At 42.9% G+C, this 18555-nt stretch overlaps 1 protein-coding gene across 1 annotated transcript in view; it reads left to right on the top strand.

The window, feature by feature from the left end:
- crebbpa (CREB binding protein a) overlaps positions 1-18555 on the top strand; it is a 62482-nt gene that overhangs the window by 6107 nt on the left and 37820 nt on the right. Inside the window, exon 2 of the mRNA XM_039796625.1 lies at positions 12143-12831. Within this exon, the coding sequence (XP_039652559.1) occupies positions 12143-12831 (689 nt within the window). The remainder of the gene's footprint in view (positions 1-12142; positions 12832-18555) is intronic.

Genomic DNA, 18555 nt, shown 5'->3' on the forward strand with positions numbered 1-18555 from the left:
ATTTCGATTCACCCTGTTCGATTTAATTTTTAAACGACTTTGATTTAAAAAATAAATAAAATAAAATTCCTCAGCCAATGACAAAGCACCTTTTAGTCAAATGTTTCACTCGTCAAGCGAGCGCGGTAGTTCGGAAATAAACCAAATGGATATTGATGAAAACCCAGCTACTAGTGACGAGAATCAGCCAACCACTCAGTCTCAAACCGAACTCGTTCTGAAAAAAGGCTCACATTCGGTGGTGTGACGAGGGTCTGTCTAATGTGATTTCCAAGGCATGCTTTGCCCTCGTCGCAGCACCGCAAAGTAACGCCGCAAGACTTTACCAGCACCTCAAATGTCACCACAAACTGCAATTTGATGAAACCGTACGAGGCAAGAGGCCCGAAAGACATTTCAATTAGCCTATTTACAGCCATGTTCAGGGCCATATTCAGCGCAGTGCATTAAACTTCCATTTTTGGTAACCTACTTGAATGGCCAGTTGAATGTTAATTCTATAAAAGGCAAGCAGTTAAAGAGTGTGCTAAGAAATCATTCTGTTTTTGATGGTGTACTTAATTGGCAATTTACAAACTCCATTTCTCTAGAAACTGAAGCTGTAGCTCTGCATCATGTTGATTGACATGTTTTGTGTGTTAATTATGTAAAGACATGTTCAAGGAGTTCAGATAAAGCTGGTATCAGGGCCATATATAGTTCAATATGTTAGGTCACTATTTTTAGTAGCCTACTGTACTTAAATGGCCAGTATTTACTTTATTTTCTTTATTCATTGAAGCCTCTGTTTACAGGCTTGTGGTGATGCGCAATGTGCTATAGGTGCTAAAAATCAATGTTTGGTACTGCCAATTTGTTTTGTTTTGTCATGGTTCATGTGTGTAATAAACATTACACATCGTGGGAAAAAAATCGTGGCAGAGAATCGTGATATCAATTCTAAGCTAAAAAATCGTGATTCATATTTTACCCTGAATCGTGCAGGCCTACGCTGCATCACTATAGTGCGTTTGTACTACACTGGGTGTCTGCATAGGCTGATGTGTCAGCGCATATGGTCTGTTGTCATACATTTTGGACTGCATGCAAATAGTCTGTTTACCCTCATGAACATAGGTAGTTGATGGAATTGATGGAAAGCATCATTTATGCTTCAGGAGTGAATTTTTCAAGCATGTCTCATTTAATACAGCACCCCAATTTGTGATGTTACAGCAGGTATTTTGCCGGTACTTGCACTTGCTAATTTGATAGTAATAATCCTTCTCTGCTGTTGGTGGATCATCATCTGAGTCACGGTCCAGGTTGTCTCAAATTTGGGAAGCACAGGGGACGTGTGCACTGAAGGCAGGAGTAGAGATTTCCTGAGCCAATCGGATTAAAACATCGGGTGATCATCCCGTATCAGTTATGTAAATCCCTGTTATTTTATAATCCTTTTTTGTTTTCCCCTCGATACATTAGCTGTCAAAAACCGAGCTTTGTCAAAACACTGGAAAGTCTCCCAACACAGAGTTGGGCGCAAGTAAACCCAAAGTGCACCGCACCCTGCTGTTGTAGTGATGATATGTCAGCGTGTTTCACGGAGCAATGTGAGAAGAGCTGGATAAAAACAAAGGCCTGCGTGCCCACCTTCATTTCACTCAATAGCAGACTTTCTAGCATAGAGGGGAGACCGAATTATTGCATCATTTGGTGTAGTTTTTGGTTGTAATGACAGTAGTGTTGCACGGTATACCAATAATAGCATTGCGGTTAGGGCTGGGCGATATGGAGAAAATCCAATATCACAATATCATTGACCAAATACCTCGATATCGATACCGCAACGATAGTGTAGTGTTGACTATTGGTGCTTTCACAAAATATTTACACAATGAGATTTTTGATAAATAATTATCAGTAATGTGGATATAATGACTAAGTGGGTAAAGGCAAATAATAGAACAGTTACAACAGTCTGGTAAGTTCAGAAAATGACATAACTTTACTGTAATGCAGCCTTTAAAACCAGGAAAAGACAACACTTATGCCATATTCCGATATCCAAAATCTAAGACGATATCTAGTCTCATATCACGAGATCAATATATTATCGATATACTGCCCAGCTCTAATTGCAATACCCTGCACCATTTTATTAGTTTAGATTTTTATTAGTACTGGTATTTTAAGAATGACAGTGTTTTATTAAAAGCCATAGGTCGTGTTGATGTGCGACAGCGTGTGTGTGTGTGTGCGTGTGCGCGCAGCGCTCTGCTTTAGAGGACTGCATTAGGCCTTCAAGATAAATCGTTATAACATCACGATCTCGATTCACCCTGTTCACGATTTAATTTTTAAATTACTTCGATTAAAAAAAAATGATATGTGTGTGTATGTAGGACAGCTCTCACAAAGTTCAGGGCTTCACCCTCAGCCAATGACAAAGCGCCTTTTAGTCACGTGTTTCACTCGTCGAGCGGGCGTGGTAGTTTGGAAATAAACCAAATGGATATTGATGAAAACCCAGGTACTAGTGACGAGAATCAGCCAACCACTCAGTCTCAAACCGAACTCGTTCTGAAAAAAGGCTCACATTCGGTGGTGTGACGAGGGTCTGTCTAATGTGATTTCCAAGGCATGCTTTGCCCTCGTCGCAGCACCGCAATGTAACGCCGCAAATATTTACCAGCACCTCAGATGTCACCACAAAGTGCAATATGATGAAGCCGTACGAAGCAAGAGGCCCGAAAGACATTTCAATTAGCCTATTTACAGCCATGTTCAGGGCCATATTCAGCGCAGTGTGTTAAACTTCTATTTTTGGTAACCTACTTGAATGGCCAGTTGAATGTTAATTGTATAAAAGGTAAGCAGTTAAAGAGTGTGCTAAGAAATCATTCTGTTTTTGATACTGTACTTAAATTGGCAATTGACAAACTCCATTTCTTTAGAGACTGAAGCTGTAGCTGCAGCATGTTGATTGACATGTTTTAATTATGTAAAGACATGTTCAAGGAGTTCAGATAGAGCCTGTATCCGGGCCATATTTAGTTCAATGTGTTATATGTCGCTGTTTTTGGTAGGCTACTGTACGTAAATGGCCAGTATGTAATTTTATTTTCTTTATTCATTGAAACCTCTGTTTACAGGCTTGTGGTGATGCACAATGTGCTATAGGTGCCAACAAAAAATCTATTTCTCTTTGGTAGTGCCAATTTGTTTTGTTTTGACATGGTTCATGTGTGCAATAAACGTTACACTTTGTGAGAAATAAATCGTGGCAGAGAATCGTGATATCAATTCTAAGCAAAAAAATCGTGGTTCATATTTTTCCTCAAATCGTGCAGGCCTAGACTGCATCAGGATTAGGATCCCGCGGGAGTGAGCGGTTTTAACTTTGCTCCAGTCGAAAATTAAACTGTGGGTGCTAGGATTTAGCTTCCCTAACCAAAGAATGGAGTCAAAAAATGAAGTTGAAAAGAAGATTAATACCCCGATCAGACATTGCGCATTTTAGCAGCCTGGGGCAGCTTTTTGAAATTGTTTCCAATGAGAGTGAAACAGGGTTTTTTGCTGCTTTTGTGGGGCAGAGTGACTCTTTTTTTTTTTTTTTTTTTTTTTTTTTTAAGCTGTATGTGCCTTCTGTCTTTGATCATTAATTTATTCTGAAACGCTTTGGTCAAAAGTTTGACATGGTGGTGGCACAAAATGAAAAGTCAGCGCATCATCAGAACTCATTCCCTTGGGACTGTTAATGTCTCAACTGTTTCAAAGTTGGCAATCAAGTGCTGTGGCCGGGTTGGCTCAGTTGGTAGAGCGGGCGCACATATGTAGATGTTTGTTCCTCGATGCCGAAGGTCCAGGGTTCGGGTCCGACCTGTGACGGTTTCCTGCATGTCTCTCGCCTCTCTCTCCCCTTTTCATGTCTCAGCTGTCCTATGCATTGGAGGCAGAAATGGCCAAAAAAAAGTTGCCAATCATTGTTTAGATATTTGAGTGACAAAAGTGGTGATCAGCTCACGATAAGCATTACGAAGAAACTCCAAAAAAAAATGGACAAACCTGGCTGAATTGCCTTCCAGTTGTTGAAGTGAGCAGAGGTTTCCAGTTGAAAAATATCCTCCATAGTGATGTTTTTTATTTTTAAAAAGCGAAGCCTTCAGGTACCTTCAGGATGAAGAAAGATACTACACCCTGTCCCCTCACTTGCTGGACCTAACTTTTTCTCTTTTCTGCCCTTCATAAACCTGTATCTTTAACTTTTCAGGAGGTGAGAAACTTGCACTGTGCAAAATTACTCTAACAGCAACAACCACTGACACATCTTTAACAAAATTTCTAAATTCCACTTTCTACACTTTTTTTTTTTTTTTATAGTTGGCAAGACAAGTACATAAATGATATTAAGATCTATAACGTATCTTTAAAAAAACTAGTTGATTAGCCCATAAAACGATTAATTGACTAATAAGTCATACGCGTTGGTTGACTTACAAATTTCAGTCATTGCACTTGTGATTGTTTTTGATGAGCAGTAGTCATTTCCGTCCTCTCCTGAGGCTCATGATAGTGCTGACACATCCACGTATGGATGCAATAATCCAGCAATGTGAGTCCTGCATCACTCACTGAAGCCTGATTTGTGTAAAATGCTGAAAACTGAATGTAGCTGATGCAAGTAGCATTGACAAATTCTTAAGTCCATGGTAATATGAAAATTCTGTTATTATTGAGTGAAATCCTTCATGATTCTCTGAAAAATGTAATCCATATAACCATAACTTAATAGTATTTCATTAGATCTTTTCCCTTCACCTCCTTCCAACGATAAATGTTATGACCCACTCCACGGACCCTGAAAGTATTGGTGAGAAAGTTTAGAATGGATTACCCTTCCAGCTCTAAGTGGCTGTCTAGCTCTTCCTAGTGGGATACTAAAAAGCAAGTAAAAAGGCCGGGTGACCATTCTGCACCTGTCCCTCTAAAGGTGCTGACACGCCAAGAAGATCATTGGCAGCCGGTCCAACTTGGGCCTTCCGTCGCCTTAGTTTTTGCATGGTGTCCCCACGGTCGACCCTTGTCGACTTTTTTTTCGGGCCGATTCAACATGTTGAATCAGAGATGTCGGTGAGATTGGCTATTCAGCTTAAGCGAATTAGAGCACAAGAAGAAAAAAGGTAGTGAGGAAAGCGAGCAAACGACTGTCGAGAGGGCACACAAACTCGATCCGGCCACTAAATTAGTTCAATTTAAAAACTTTTTATTCACATACTCTTCTCCTCTTGTCACATCGTAGGAAATCGCATTGCTAGATGAGTGGCAACTTTGTTCAGCTCTTTTTCTGTAACCAGTGTAGCACGAAGGCATGTTGGGTGGAATAGGCAAACTAGCTAACTAGGCTGCAGCGGCCCGCTCTGTCCCTCCACTTCCCCACCGCAGGGAGACTTCTTTGCTAAGAGAACGGATGACAGCCCTGGAGATGGACAATCTGATTAGCCGTCTCCAAGTGTTCGCTGTCGTCCCTGCGGGGAGTAAAGGCAGAGGAACTGTAGGCTCTGTGCTCCTGCTGGCTGATTCAGGAGGGCAAACACTGTTTTGTTGTATGTGTCATAGCAGCGGTATGTACACTATATCCGTTTTTTCCTTTTTGAATGATGAGTAGATTACCGCCGCCTGCTGGAATGGAGAGTTGTTTCCTCTCCACCCCAGATGCAAAACATATGTGCTAGTTAGCCGTCAAATGTAGTCTTTGCGGTGTGTTCAAGTGCAACTTGAGAAGATGTGAGGCGACGCGACAGTTGGTCTTCGCCGCCACTAGCTCTTCGCCGCCACTAGCTCTTCGCCGCCACTAGCTCTTTGCCGTCTGCTTGGTGTGTCAGCACCTATAGGCCAGACACTCGACCCTAGGGCAAGATGACAGACATCCCCAGTCTGGACCGCTGCTGCGGCTGCTTTAGCAGGTATTTATAGCCACTAACTCTGGGTAGGTCCCAGGAGCCACAGGGGATATAATAATAATAATTAAAAAAAAAAGCAGACAACATTGTGGTGAACAGTCAGTTAATAAGGGGGGGGTTAATTCGGTGAAAGGGCATTGGAAGGAAGGAGTAATGGGAAACAAATGGAAGCGAGGAAAGTGAAAAAAAGAAGTCTGTAAGAAGAGGAGAGTAGTACTCCATTTCTGTCTCCCCCTCCTCCCATTGTTGGGGCTCCCCTGACTGCATGTGGAGCTACCTAACCAAAACATTGCTTTGCATTTTTGGTCTCCAGCCAAGGAGCCCCGGGGGAAAGTCGGGGTGTGTGTGTGTGTCTCTGTGTCTGCCTGCCTGTCTGCCCGCCCGTCCGTCCGTCCGTCCGTCCGTCCCCATTCAGAATTGAATGCAGGGCCAGGTCTGAGCGCATGTGGTTAAACTGAATGCTGCTGCTCTGAGAACATCCATGTGGCTGCTGGTTAGAGAGGAGGGGCTGAGAGGAGCTAGGGAGGGGAAGACGGATGGTCCCTTCAGCCTTAAACAAGCTTCCTCCACATGGAGCACCTGATGCCAGGGACAGACAGCGGGCTAGATCTTAAAGGCTGTGTTTACTCAGGCAAGTACGTAGGCCAAGTGCCCTCATTAAAGGCTGGATTCTTACTGAATCCCAATGAAGATATTCAGCAGCAGCAGATGGGAGGGTGACTGCCTCACTCTATCTGCTCTGCTCTGTCCTGTCCTCACCCATCCTGTAGCGTTAAGACCAAGGCCCTGTTCAGCGTATGCTAATAACTAGGGATGCATCGGCTGGACATTGGAATCGGCCCATATGCGCCCTATTTACTGTTATCAGCCCATCGGCAAATGGGGACATGCTCCGATAGCAGTAGCCGATGTTTATCTATTTTATAATATTAGCCTTAATGTTGTGTTAATCGGTCTGACTCATACAACAGTAGCCTACCTATTAGGGCTGCACGATTAATCTAATCGCAATCGCGATTTCACTCAATCTAAGTAAACAAAAAGGTGTGCTGCGTGCGCTCCACGTTGTAATACCCTTTACTGACAGTATTAACCGATCAAGCCACCGTGTCTTAAAGGCGCGGACACACTAACCTGATAATTGGCCATTAGACAGTCTGGCGAGGTCGGTGACTCGAGTCTGTTCCGTGTGTTCCGTGCCATTGTCCGTCTGGAGGGCTGTCGGCCTTGATTTTGGCCGACTGGACATGTTCAGTCAGATACAGGTCTGTCGGGACTCACCCGGAAATGGCGAGCGGAATGAATGTGACTAGAGTCTCTCAAAATCTGACAAATCTTTTTAAACTGACCTTTGTTGATCTGAAATGAAGACCGATTCAGCAACTGCATGGCCTATTTCTCACTTAAAGTGTTTTCAGAAACACGTTTCGGTGAACTATTTTAGTACAATATGAGATCGTATTCTGAACAAGCCGCCATGACTTTGGCTTTGAATTTCCAGAGAAAACAAACCCACGTGACGCATTCGTTCCAATCAGCTGCCGGTTTAAATTTTTTGCAACAATACAGATTAGCGCTGCCTGCTGTTATGGAGACGTATTACATCTCGTCTCTCCGGTGTGTTCTGAGGCACTTTTTGGACCAACTCGGGGAGACTGATCAGTCCAACGGTCTTTTCTGCCGACGGTTGGCCGTCTGGTTGGTGTGTAACCGCCTTAAGGAGCTTGGTGTTTTTATAGTTCCCTGTTAACAGACTTTACATCATCTTTGCTATCTTTTTCCTCTTGCTTTTCTATCACACAGCCGCAATGCTAAAGTCTGACACCGCTCACTAACTGTCCAGGCACTGACGTCACTCATCAGTACCTGCCGCTCTTGATTTATGCTTCTTTTGTGTTGAATCTACATTGAATCTGCCCTATATGACCAGTCGGTCTGTTTAGACAGTAGCGCGTGTGTAGCGTATGGTCACGTGAGTATCGAGTGTAGAGGGGTTCAGAGCATGCAAACTTTTTTTTTTTGGAAACTTAATCACTAATTATTAGTGGTACGGTTCACAAAACCCACGGTTCGTATCACAGTTTTAGGGTCACGGTTTTTGGTTCTGTACGGTTCTTGTTATTTTTTTCTTTTAATCTTTAACACTCCAGAAATATACTTCAGTGTAATATATATATATATTACACTGAAGTGTGTATATATAATTAGCATATTGAATGCATGTTGCACAATACAGTTCTATCTATTTTATTTCTGCTGTCGTCATAGGTAACATGAAATCCAAAATGTTCCCACACACCAGACTATATACGCCGCTGGCGCATCCTCCAACTCCGGGCAGCCTTCCTTATCTCTCCCACTTGACATTTCTGCATGTGACGTGACGTGACGTGCAGCAGCAGCACTCCACACTCCACTTGAGGAGCGGTCGGCTCGGCGCCTCTCAAAATCTGACGAAAATCTTTTAAACTGACCTTTGTCGATCAAAAAAACAGACAGATTCACCAACTGCATGGTCTATTTCTTGCTTAAAATGTTTTCAGAAACACGTTTCGGTGAACTATTTTCGTAAAATACGAGATTGTGTTCAGAACAAGACGCCATTAGAATCTGTTTTGAAATTCGGGAGCAACAAGACCCACGTGACGCGTTTGTCCAATCAGCTGCCATGTGTTGCGTTCGTCCCCCTCGTCCTTTCCAGTAAGTGTTTTAACATAGGTGTCGAAAGTGGGCACTAGGGCAGTAAGTGGTTAGTCCACGTTAGCAGTGTACTGATGGACCGTGCGACACACACGCTCCAAACCGAGACAAGCGAACAGAGCGTTTTGGATGTTTTTTCATGAACCGTACCATCCCTACTAGTTATTATATAACACCCATTTTAAATCTCATTGTTTAAAAGGACATACAAAATGTATTATTTTAATAAGAATTAGTATTTTTCTTAGCCTATTTATTCTATTTATTTCATTTGTAATGTAGAGCAAAGCAAAAATGTCTATTTTTAAAAGATTACCTTTTGTTATTTAAAGCTTTAATGCGTGACTTTTTGGTATTAATGAACATCCGTTACATTCAAGCCATTGCCAAATGAGTTGCTACAAAGCTAATTAAGACTATCAGCTCCACACAACTCTCTCTGGATTTCTCAGTCTGGCTTTGTTGAGAAGATTGTGGCGTCCGGTGACTTTCCCGCGCAGAAGCTCGAGTGAAGATAATTACCTCCTCTGAAGAGTCCATCGTGTTTTTTTAATCCTCCGTGTCCTCCTTGGCTACTAGCAACTGTGTGGAGGAGGGGTGGGGTCACGTGCATGCTCCCGTAAGGCTTGTATCATGTGGATGCGTCAACAGTTTTGTTGTCATTACTTAAAATTCCTCATGGGGTCGACAGAAACTACGCACTATAGCTTTAAGTTTGTAAAATATTAAGTTATTTTAAAACACTATTGCGCCTTTTTTGTTTATGGATTTCTTTTCATGCTTGTTTAATCTATTATTAATGTGTGGAGCAGCTCTTCACCCGAATCCGCCTGTAGGCTTAAAATCATCCACCTTTCACCAACCTGAATGAATTATTTTCTCCAATTTAGAGACCCACATGGACACTTGACTGCCCCTCTACAGTCCACGTAGGTGGACTAGGTTTGTTGCTTTTTAAATGATGTTTTGTGGGCCTATTAATGTAACCTATGAGTGTTTTCTATTTAACGATTTACTTCAATGATGAGAGATGCTGCTTGTAAACGGTTCCATGCGCACAGTAATGTCACTGCAGCTCATATCGTCAGACATTTAAGCTGCAAAACTAACTAGTTATAAACTTGACAGAGTAAACAGAACTAGACCTTTTAGCTTCTAAAATAATCCTAATGAAGTTAAGATGCTGTTTCTCGAGCGTCTCTCCAGACACACTTAAAATTAAGCTGTCTGTCTGACTGCAGCTCTGCTATGTTCACATTTTAGAGAACTTTAATTAAATTTTCCGAGTCGATTTGTTTTTATTATTGCATCCACCCGCTAATAATCACAATGTTAATGTGTATTATCTGACCGGCCCAATCCGTAACGCTAGATTAACCACGGGGCCGCTGATATGACTCTATTATCGCTTTCTTTCTCCCCTTTTTCCTCTGTCTCGCCTCGTCTCGCTCTGTCACACCTCTTTGTTTACATGGCACAGGTGAAAAGACTTAAGCAGAGGACACATTGGTGAATCCTCGATTGTAGCTCTTCCGGGGAGCCTCCTTGATCCTCGTTCCTCAATGGGCCTTTTAGGAATTAGGACATCCTTCAACGTGGCGCCCTGAGAATGATTTCCGGGTGGAGCCCGAGGATCGAGTAGTCGAGGAGGTACAGATTTGGGACTTGGGAAAGGCCAATAGACTGTATGCAGAGAAACAACAGAAAATCCTCCTGCTTCCCTGAAGTCACTGGTGTGGCAGCATTTTGCCTTCTCCTTAGTGAGTTATGTAAACAAACAACGAAGCATCGTTCAGATCATCAGCCAAATGAAAATTCTACACATCGGTATCGGCTGAGAAATTTGCAGTCTGTGCATTCCTATTAATAACGATTAGCTTGCTTTGATTTGGATATGTCTTTAAGATAAAGAGACATTCCTCAGCTCTCACTACCTTCAGCTGCGCCAACAGTGCAGTTCAGTTTTGAAAATAACACTTGCACTACAAACTCACTAGCTTATGCATACAAGCTATAACCTACTGCACACAGAATACAAGTCTTGAAGGGAACTAACAGATAAGACCGTATGGGGGCATTAAACCAGTATACTCTCGCACACCAAATGCAAACAGTGACTTCCCCAGACTGGACGAGCACATTTAAATATAATTGAGTCCTAATGCACACACCCCTCCCACCTTTTCTCGCTGTCTTAATCTTTTCATCTCAAACTAATCATGGCTCCCCAGGCTCTCGGCATAATGCTCACACCTCTGGATGGTGTGACATAAATATTCCTCCTCCGCCCAGCAGGAACCCCGAGTGCTGCTGGATTCTCTCTCTCTTGTCACACTGTCAGCCAGTAGCCATGCTCTTATTATTGCGCTGCATCTTGTTTCTTTGTTTTGTGCTGCAGGGACAATGCCACAGTGCAGCACTAGTAAGCATGTTAGCTCATTAATATTCCATAATTGGGAGTGTTTGTGAACATTTGGACTGAGAAGGAGGTTCAGCAGGTTTATGCTCGCCATGTCCACTGTGCTTTGGTATGTGCGCCAAAAATGGTCAACCGCAAGTTGCCCCAGTGCTTGGTTGTATCCCTCTTTTATTATTAGGTGCCCAACTGTGGGCCCGCGGCGCTTTTCAGGCATGACTGCCACAAATACTGCTAAAAGCAAATAACTTTAATTAAGTGTGTGAAGTAATGAACTTTTACTTTTAATGTCTTCAGGATTTTAGACTTTTAAAAAATATATATTTTTTAGACTGTTGTAGCTGTTCTATTATTTTCCTTTACCCACGTATTCATTATATCCACATTATTGATGATTATTTATCAAAAATCTCATTGCGTAAATATTTTGTGAAAGCACCAATAGTCAACCCTACATTATCCATATCAATATATTTTGTCAAAAACATCGTGATATTTGATTTTCTCCGTATCACCCAGCTCTAGGTCTATGTTTGGTATATGGCGTTATTTAACACTCGTTGACATCTTGCTTCTTCACAAAATGTTTTGTTTGTAAGCCTCGTAATGTTTCGGAGAATACTGCAACTGCAATACTGCTTGTTTGATTTGACACACAGAGTTGTGTGTTGAATTGACATTGGTAGGTGGAGAAAGTACAGAAGCAGTTTCAGCAGCGGGGGGAAAGGGTTATGGGTAACAAAGTTTGCTGATCCCTGACTGCCCTGATTTTCCACTGGATCAGCAACTTCCTGTTGCTGCCTTTACACAGGTTCGACCCAGTGCTGCAGGCCACAGCTGCAATATGTAAATAACAGGGAAACACTGAAGTATAGATACTTGGCACTTAATGCTTCTTCTACAGGATTATGGTGTGGTGTGGCTTCGGAGAGTGACTGTTCCTTACTGACACACATTGTTGAAATGATTATATGCAACATTTTCAAAGTGATCCAATGTTGCACACTTGAAACTCTTAAACATCTCTAAAATCTGATCTAATCAAAATTAATCTTATTTTCCTTTCCTCTTTCTTGTCTCCTAGAGCTGGGGTCACTATCCTGGGATGATCTGGAGAACGACCTTCCAGATGAGTTGATCCCTAATGGAGATCTGAGTCTGATGGGTGGGATGCCTTCAAACGTTGGTGCAGCACCAGGAGCTGGTGGGCCAGGTGGCACCCCTGTTGTACCGGATGCAGCCGCTAAGCACAAGCAGCTCTCAGAGCTCCTTCGAGCAGGTAGCACCTCCAGTGTCACAGGTTCAGGGCTGAACTCAGCTAGCCCTCAGCCAGGTGGTATTGGGCCTCAGCTGGGCACACCACTCAGAAAGAGCCCCCTTGGCCAGGGTTCCCCCAACAACCACCCATCCCCCCAGGCCCAAAAAGCAGGAACACCAACTGGAGTAGCAGGACAGAACAACAACAATAATACTGCAACAGCAGGCTTCAACCAGGCTATGATTAACAATAGCCAGGGCCATGCTGGGCTCCTGGCCCAGGGAGGGCAGTCCCAACCTGGGCATGTGATGAATGGTGGTCTCGTACCTGAAGCTGGGAGAGGACGAGGAGCAGGGGTGGCGGGCCTGCAGTACCAGGGACAGACAATGCAGGGTGCTGCTCCAGGACCAGGAGGAGCAGGGAGTGCGTTGGCGGAAACATTCACCCAGGGAGGGCAGCAGATGGGGGCTCACACCACCCTCGGTGCAGCCCAGCAGGCAGGAAACATGAACAAGGTAAGAAACTCTTTTTCTTTCTCCATTTTTAACGTATGGCCTCTGTGCATGTGCATTTTGAGGCGAGAATGTATCAAGGCATGCATAGAACATGCTGCTGGCTGATTAATTGTTCTCACAGAATTATTAATTTGTCATTCATAGAATGTGTGAATGGTGGGTGGAAACCATTTTAACATTGGACACAAATGAATGAGCCTTTTGGAGGTTGCAGACTCTTGACATAAAAACTTGAATAAGCTCGATAATGATTCTTAATGTTTTAGTGTGCTGGTGCTGTGAGTCCTCTTTCTTCCTTCAGTGCTTGACTAAATCAAGATAAACAGGTTAGTCAGTCAAAATGGTGTTGTTCCGTCTCAAGTGGAGCCTTATTTGTCAATCCTGGATGAATTCACTTTGTATAATTGCATGCTCTTATTTTCAAACTAGAAAATGCATTTCCTGCAGAACATGCTTGGGAATGCTGAATATCTAAATTGCTAAAGCTAAACTGGATTAATAGCTTAATTCATAAGAAGTTGAAATAGTGAGAATAGTTGGTAAAGTGGGAATGGTTTTAATTAGTATAAATTCCATTGACAAGTTGAATAACACCACTAATGTAAAAAAGATGTGGAACAATTAGTTGTTTTTTTTTTTTGTTTTTTTTAAAAGCTAGGGCTAAACTGGATTTCAGGTTAAAATGTGTAAGAAGGAGGTGAAGTTGTAGGACAAGTGATAATTGTTCAAGTTAATGTGAATGTCTTTAACAATTGAATAATAGCCATATTGTATGAAAGTTGTAGGTGTTAGAACAGTCGCACAGCAGTGACAAGTGAGCGGAATCCGTTCAGCACACATTGCGGCACCACAGTGGCAATTTGTTGGCAGTTGAGAGACCCTGCCTTAATTCTTCGTCAACTAAGCAGAAATTCGATTTCCCCGGAAAACCCACGAGACAAGTGTGCATGGTTTGCGTTATTATGGATCCCAGAGCAGTTCTAGGCAAGTCCCGCCCTAAGAAGCAGCCCGATTGGTTGAAGTTAGGCATTGACCTAGAGTAGTTAAGATGATTGATGATTTGATGTTCAGAGAGTTATCTCAGAACTGAAGTCTGGAAGTGGTAGAGACCTAGATGGTCTGGAAACTAAGTTTATAAAGATTGCCTCTGACATACTGGCATATCCACTATCTGACTTATTTAACTTATCATTAACCTCTGGCGAGGTCCCACTAAGATAGAAATGTGCCAGAATAACTCCAATTCACAAAGGAGGTGATCCTTTCGATCTTAACAATTACAGACCCATTTCTATTATCAGCAATGTGGCAAACATTTTCGAAACGCTAATATTCAATCAATTATATAACTATATTAATCAGTCCTCTATCTTGTCTCAACATCAATCGGGTTTCAGACCAAAATTTTGTTACTGTTATTAAAGGGCGCTAGGGCTAGAAAAACAAGTGTATAGACCTTGTTGAACAACAAAATAGTACAGTGTTTTAGTTTTAATTACGTTTGAACTCATTGCAAACTTTGGACACTTTCTGTCGTTTTCTCCAGCCTGTCTCTTCTCTTAGCCCCTCGCTATTTACGCTCTAGCATGTGTCGCCAGAAGCAGACTAAGCCGCGTCTGTGCGACAGTAATAATGCTCCGTGTGGAAACACCGTCCGTCAGCGATATGTTGGTAACAATGATTTAACGAAGCTTCGAGGCAAGTCATTTTGCATCGAGGATTTTTTGTAATCGAATTATTCGAGGAATCGTTTCAGCCCTATGTACTTTAGAGGAGAAGCCTGAAGAGTTGATCTGTAATAACTTATATTTAGGTGTGTGTTTGTTACAAACATTAACACGAAGTTTTTTATATATATATAAGTTATTACAGATCAACTCTTCAGGCTTTAGAATTAGAGATGCACCGATAAACCGGCCGGTGACCGGAATTGGCCGGTTTTCATGTGCTCAGCCGCGACCGGCAGGTCAGTCTGACAATCTGACGATTTCATGCCGGTCGATGCTACAGTTAACTGACAACATAAGTTATACGAGTTACAGTTCTCAAGGACGTGACAGCAGTCTCTTTTTCCTTTCTCTCAACTTTTCCGCCGTGTGTCGCACGTACCCGCTCGCGGTGTGAAGTGCGTGTCCGTGCTATTCTCGTACATGTACGGAACCTCGTGAATTAACCTGCAACATGTCAGCTGTTTGGAAATTCTTCGGCGTGTGTCCAGAAGATAACAAGTTTGCAATATGCAACACCTGCAAGGAAAAAGTAGGGCGTGGAGGGACGACACCAAAAACCAAAATCACATTTCTTTTGTTGGATATTGGATGTGAAAAGAAGGAAATGGTTCTAACATTGCACTTTAGATGTGTGAATTTCCCACACCAGGACTCATTTATATAGTTCTGTTTTATAGTGATCCATTATCTGTTCAAAAAATGTTCTATTAAAGGGGTGATAGAATGCAAAACCGAGTTGAATAACGACAGTTCGGTGGGTAAATAGGACATACATAGAAGCTCAAAATCCCATTGACACCCCTTTACTATGAAAATCTTATATTTTGAAACTGCCGCTGAAAACAGGCGAATCTCAACAAAGCTAGTTGCATATGTAAGCGTCTCAGGACCTGTACCTTTGCCACGCCCATGGGTGTATTAAGAGAACGGTCACGCCCCAACATTTACATAGCTACACAACTGACCTGAGATCAGGTAGTCTTCTGAATCTAGGTCACGCATATCTTTCCTATTCCATTACAAAATTCACTTCTGAAACTTTATGCGAGAAATCAACAATGTAAAGCTCAAATATGGGCCCCTTTACGAAAATGGATGGCTAATTGCAAATTTTGTCCGACTGTGTGTCGGAGATCAGCGGCCAGTGCTGACTGTGTTGTTGCTTTGCCGACTGGCCTGACTTCCTTCACAGACCCCGGCCTGCTGTGAGCTCGATTGAGCTCCGTTACGGCTGGCAGCCCACAGCACTCCATACCCGTGCAAAGTCACAGTTTTTTGGGCTAATGGACTACCAAACGCCGCTGCCCTGACAGAGCTCCAGGGTCTGCAACTCCTCTCTTCCTGCTAGCTAAATGCCGGTGTATGTGAGTGAGAGTGCGATCAGCAAGCTTGTTACGCCAGTAATCTCTTGAACCCAACCTGCTGCTGAGGATAAGCAGTCACCAGCCTCAGAAATCGCAAGTTAACAGCAGCTCAGATTAGAGACCAGATGAATGCCACACAGAGTTCTAGCAGCAGACACATCTCTAGAACAACTGTTAAGAGGAGACTCAGGAGAATCAGGCCTTCATGGTCCAGTAACTGCTAGGAAACCACTGCTAAGGAGAGGCAACAAGCAGAAGAGATTTGTTTGGGCCAAGAAACACAAGGAATGGACATTAGACCAGTGGAAATCTGTGCTTTGGTCTGATGAGTCCAAATTTGAGATCTTTGGTTCCAACCGCCGTGTCTTTGTGACCAAAATCGGTGCTAGCAAACTGGAGTTGCTGCAGCTAATGGTCAAAGCTCCCAGTTAGCTAAAATGCCAGTTGTGGGGGCATAATTCTAAAGAGTGCCTTTGTGCCTCTTAACAGACACAAAATGCAATTTAAAATTCCTGTGCTTCAAGTTGGCCTTACTAAAGTCTCCTGCGATCATATGAACACAGTTGGGGTGGGCCCGCCACTGTTCGTTTATGGTGTTCAGCAGGAGAGAGAGGGCCGTGTTTACATTGGCACCAGATCCAATGCTACCACATCTTTAAGTTACTATTAGTATTATTCGTTTTGGTGCCTTATCCCCCTTTTGTCGGGTAAGTTTAGCTAACTGTAAAGACGGCTAAAAGCAAAGGGGGAGAGGGACATTGGTAACGCTAACAGGGAGGTGTTACGAATGGCCGCTGTTTTGACTCTGGTGCCTGGGTCTGTTTCTCGATGGTTCAGTAAACTGCCTTTAACGTAATCTTATGTTACCCACCAAGAATTAGCTAACGTTGTAGACCAAGCATTAGCATTAGCTACTTGTCATCCAACCTTTTATAGTAGGCACCAAAGCACTTTTTCTCCCTACAGGTTGGAAGCGGAATTGTCCATTACTGTTACCATTACCATTGTTCTTATGTCTCATTCGAACGAGTTAATGAACCACTGAAACAATTTTGGAAACATTATTTTAAGGTACAAAAGAATGTTGGATCGATCAATATTGAAATCAATAAATATCAATAAATAAGGTCTCTGTTGTATTACTGTGTTGCAAAGTGGCATGTAATCAATGACAAAACAATGCCGTGTGGCAGAAAAGAAGTTGTATTACGTTTACTGAGTATAACTCTCCTCCAAGAGCAGAGGAGGGGGCTCTGTATGTACGTGCATAAGAATTGGGGTAATAACGGGACAATTATAAACACTGTTCCCCTGACCTTGAGTATATAGATACCGACCTTTTTTCCTACCTAGAGAGCTAACCGTAGTGATCATCACAGCTGTGTATATTCCACCTGACGCCAATGTAAACACGGCGCTCTCTCTCCTGCTGAACACCATAAACCAACAGCAGCGGGCCCACCCCGACGGTGTTCATATAACCGCGGGAGGCTTTAATAAGGCCAACTTATTACTGTGGTTCTAGTTCTCCTAGATCTTTCGGCAGCTTTTGACACCATTGACCACCCTACTCTGTTAGCTAGACTTGAGACCTGGGTAGGCCTAAAAGCTTCAGTTCTGAATTGGTTCCAGTCTTACCTTTCTGACAGAAGGTTCTTAGTAAAGATGGGCAATTTCTCCAGCTCCATGGCACCTCTGACCTGTGGTCTTCCACAGGGCTCCATTCTGGCTCCCTCTGTTTTCTCTATACATGCTGCCTCTGGGCGCTATTTTAAGGAAACATGTATTTCATTTTTCCGCGGACGACACCCAAATTTACATGCCAATCAGGAGAAATAACCCGGCAGTGTTAAACTCTCTCCTGCTATGCTTAGAGGAGGTGAAGGCATGGCTGGCTCAAAATGTTCTCTATTTAAAGGATGATAAGACAGAGGTCATTGTTTTCAGCCCGAGTGAAAGGTCCCAGTGTACAAGCCTAGGAAGGAAGCAGGAAGACTTGGGGAGTCTTCCTGCTTTTAAATCTGCAGGAGTGCGGAACTTGGGTGTTTTCGTGGATCAGTCCTTAAAATTTGATAAACGCATCTCATCTGTAATCGGCTCCGGTTTCTTCCAACTTCGTTTACTGTCTAAAATCAAAGGCTTTCTAACCACGATAACTCTGGAAATGGCGGTTCATGCATTCATCACGTGTCTGCTAGTTTATTGCAATTCACTCTACTGTGGTATATCTAGTTCTCAAATTGCCCCTCTTCAGTTAGTCCAAAATGCTGCGGCCAGACTTATTTTTAACTGTCGCAAATATGACCATATCTCTCCTCAAATCTCTACACTGGTTGCCCGTTCGACAGAGAATAGATTTTATAATCCTTCTTTGTCTTCAAATCTATACATAACTTAGCTCCTGTCTACCTATCCGAACTTATTCATCCATACACCCCTCCCAGAAGCCTAAGATCACACGACCAGGCTCTGCTGGTAGTCCCTCGTGACAGACTAAAGCGTAGAGGGGAGCGCGCTTTTGCGGTGGCAGGGCCTCGTCTGTGGAACACCCTGCCTATAGAGATCAGAACGGCCCCCAACCTTGCTATCTTCAAGTCGTTGGTAAAAACCTATTTATTCTCATTAGCATA

This window comes from Perca fluviatilis, chromosome 1 (assembly GCF_010015445.1).
Source record: "Perca fluviatilis chromosome 1, GENO_Pfluv_1.0, whole genome shotgun sequence".
NCBI lineage: Eukaryota > Metazoa > Chordata > Actinopteri > Perciformes > Percidae > Perca > Perca fluviatilis.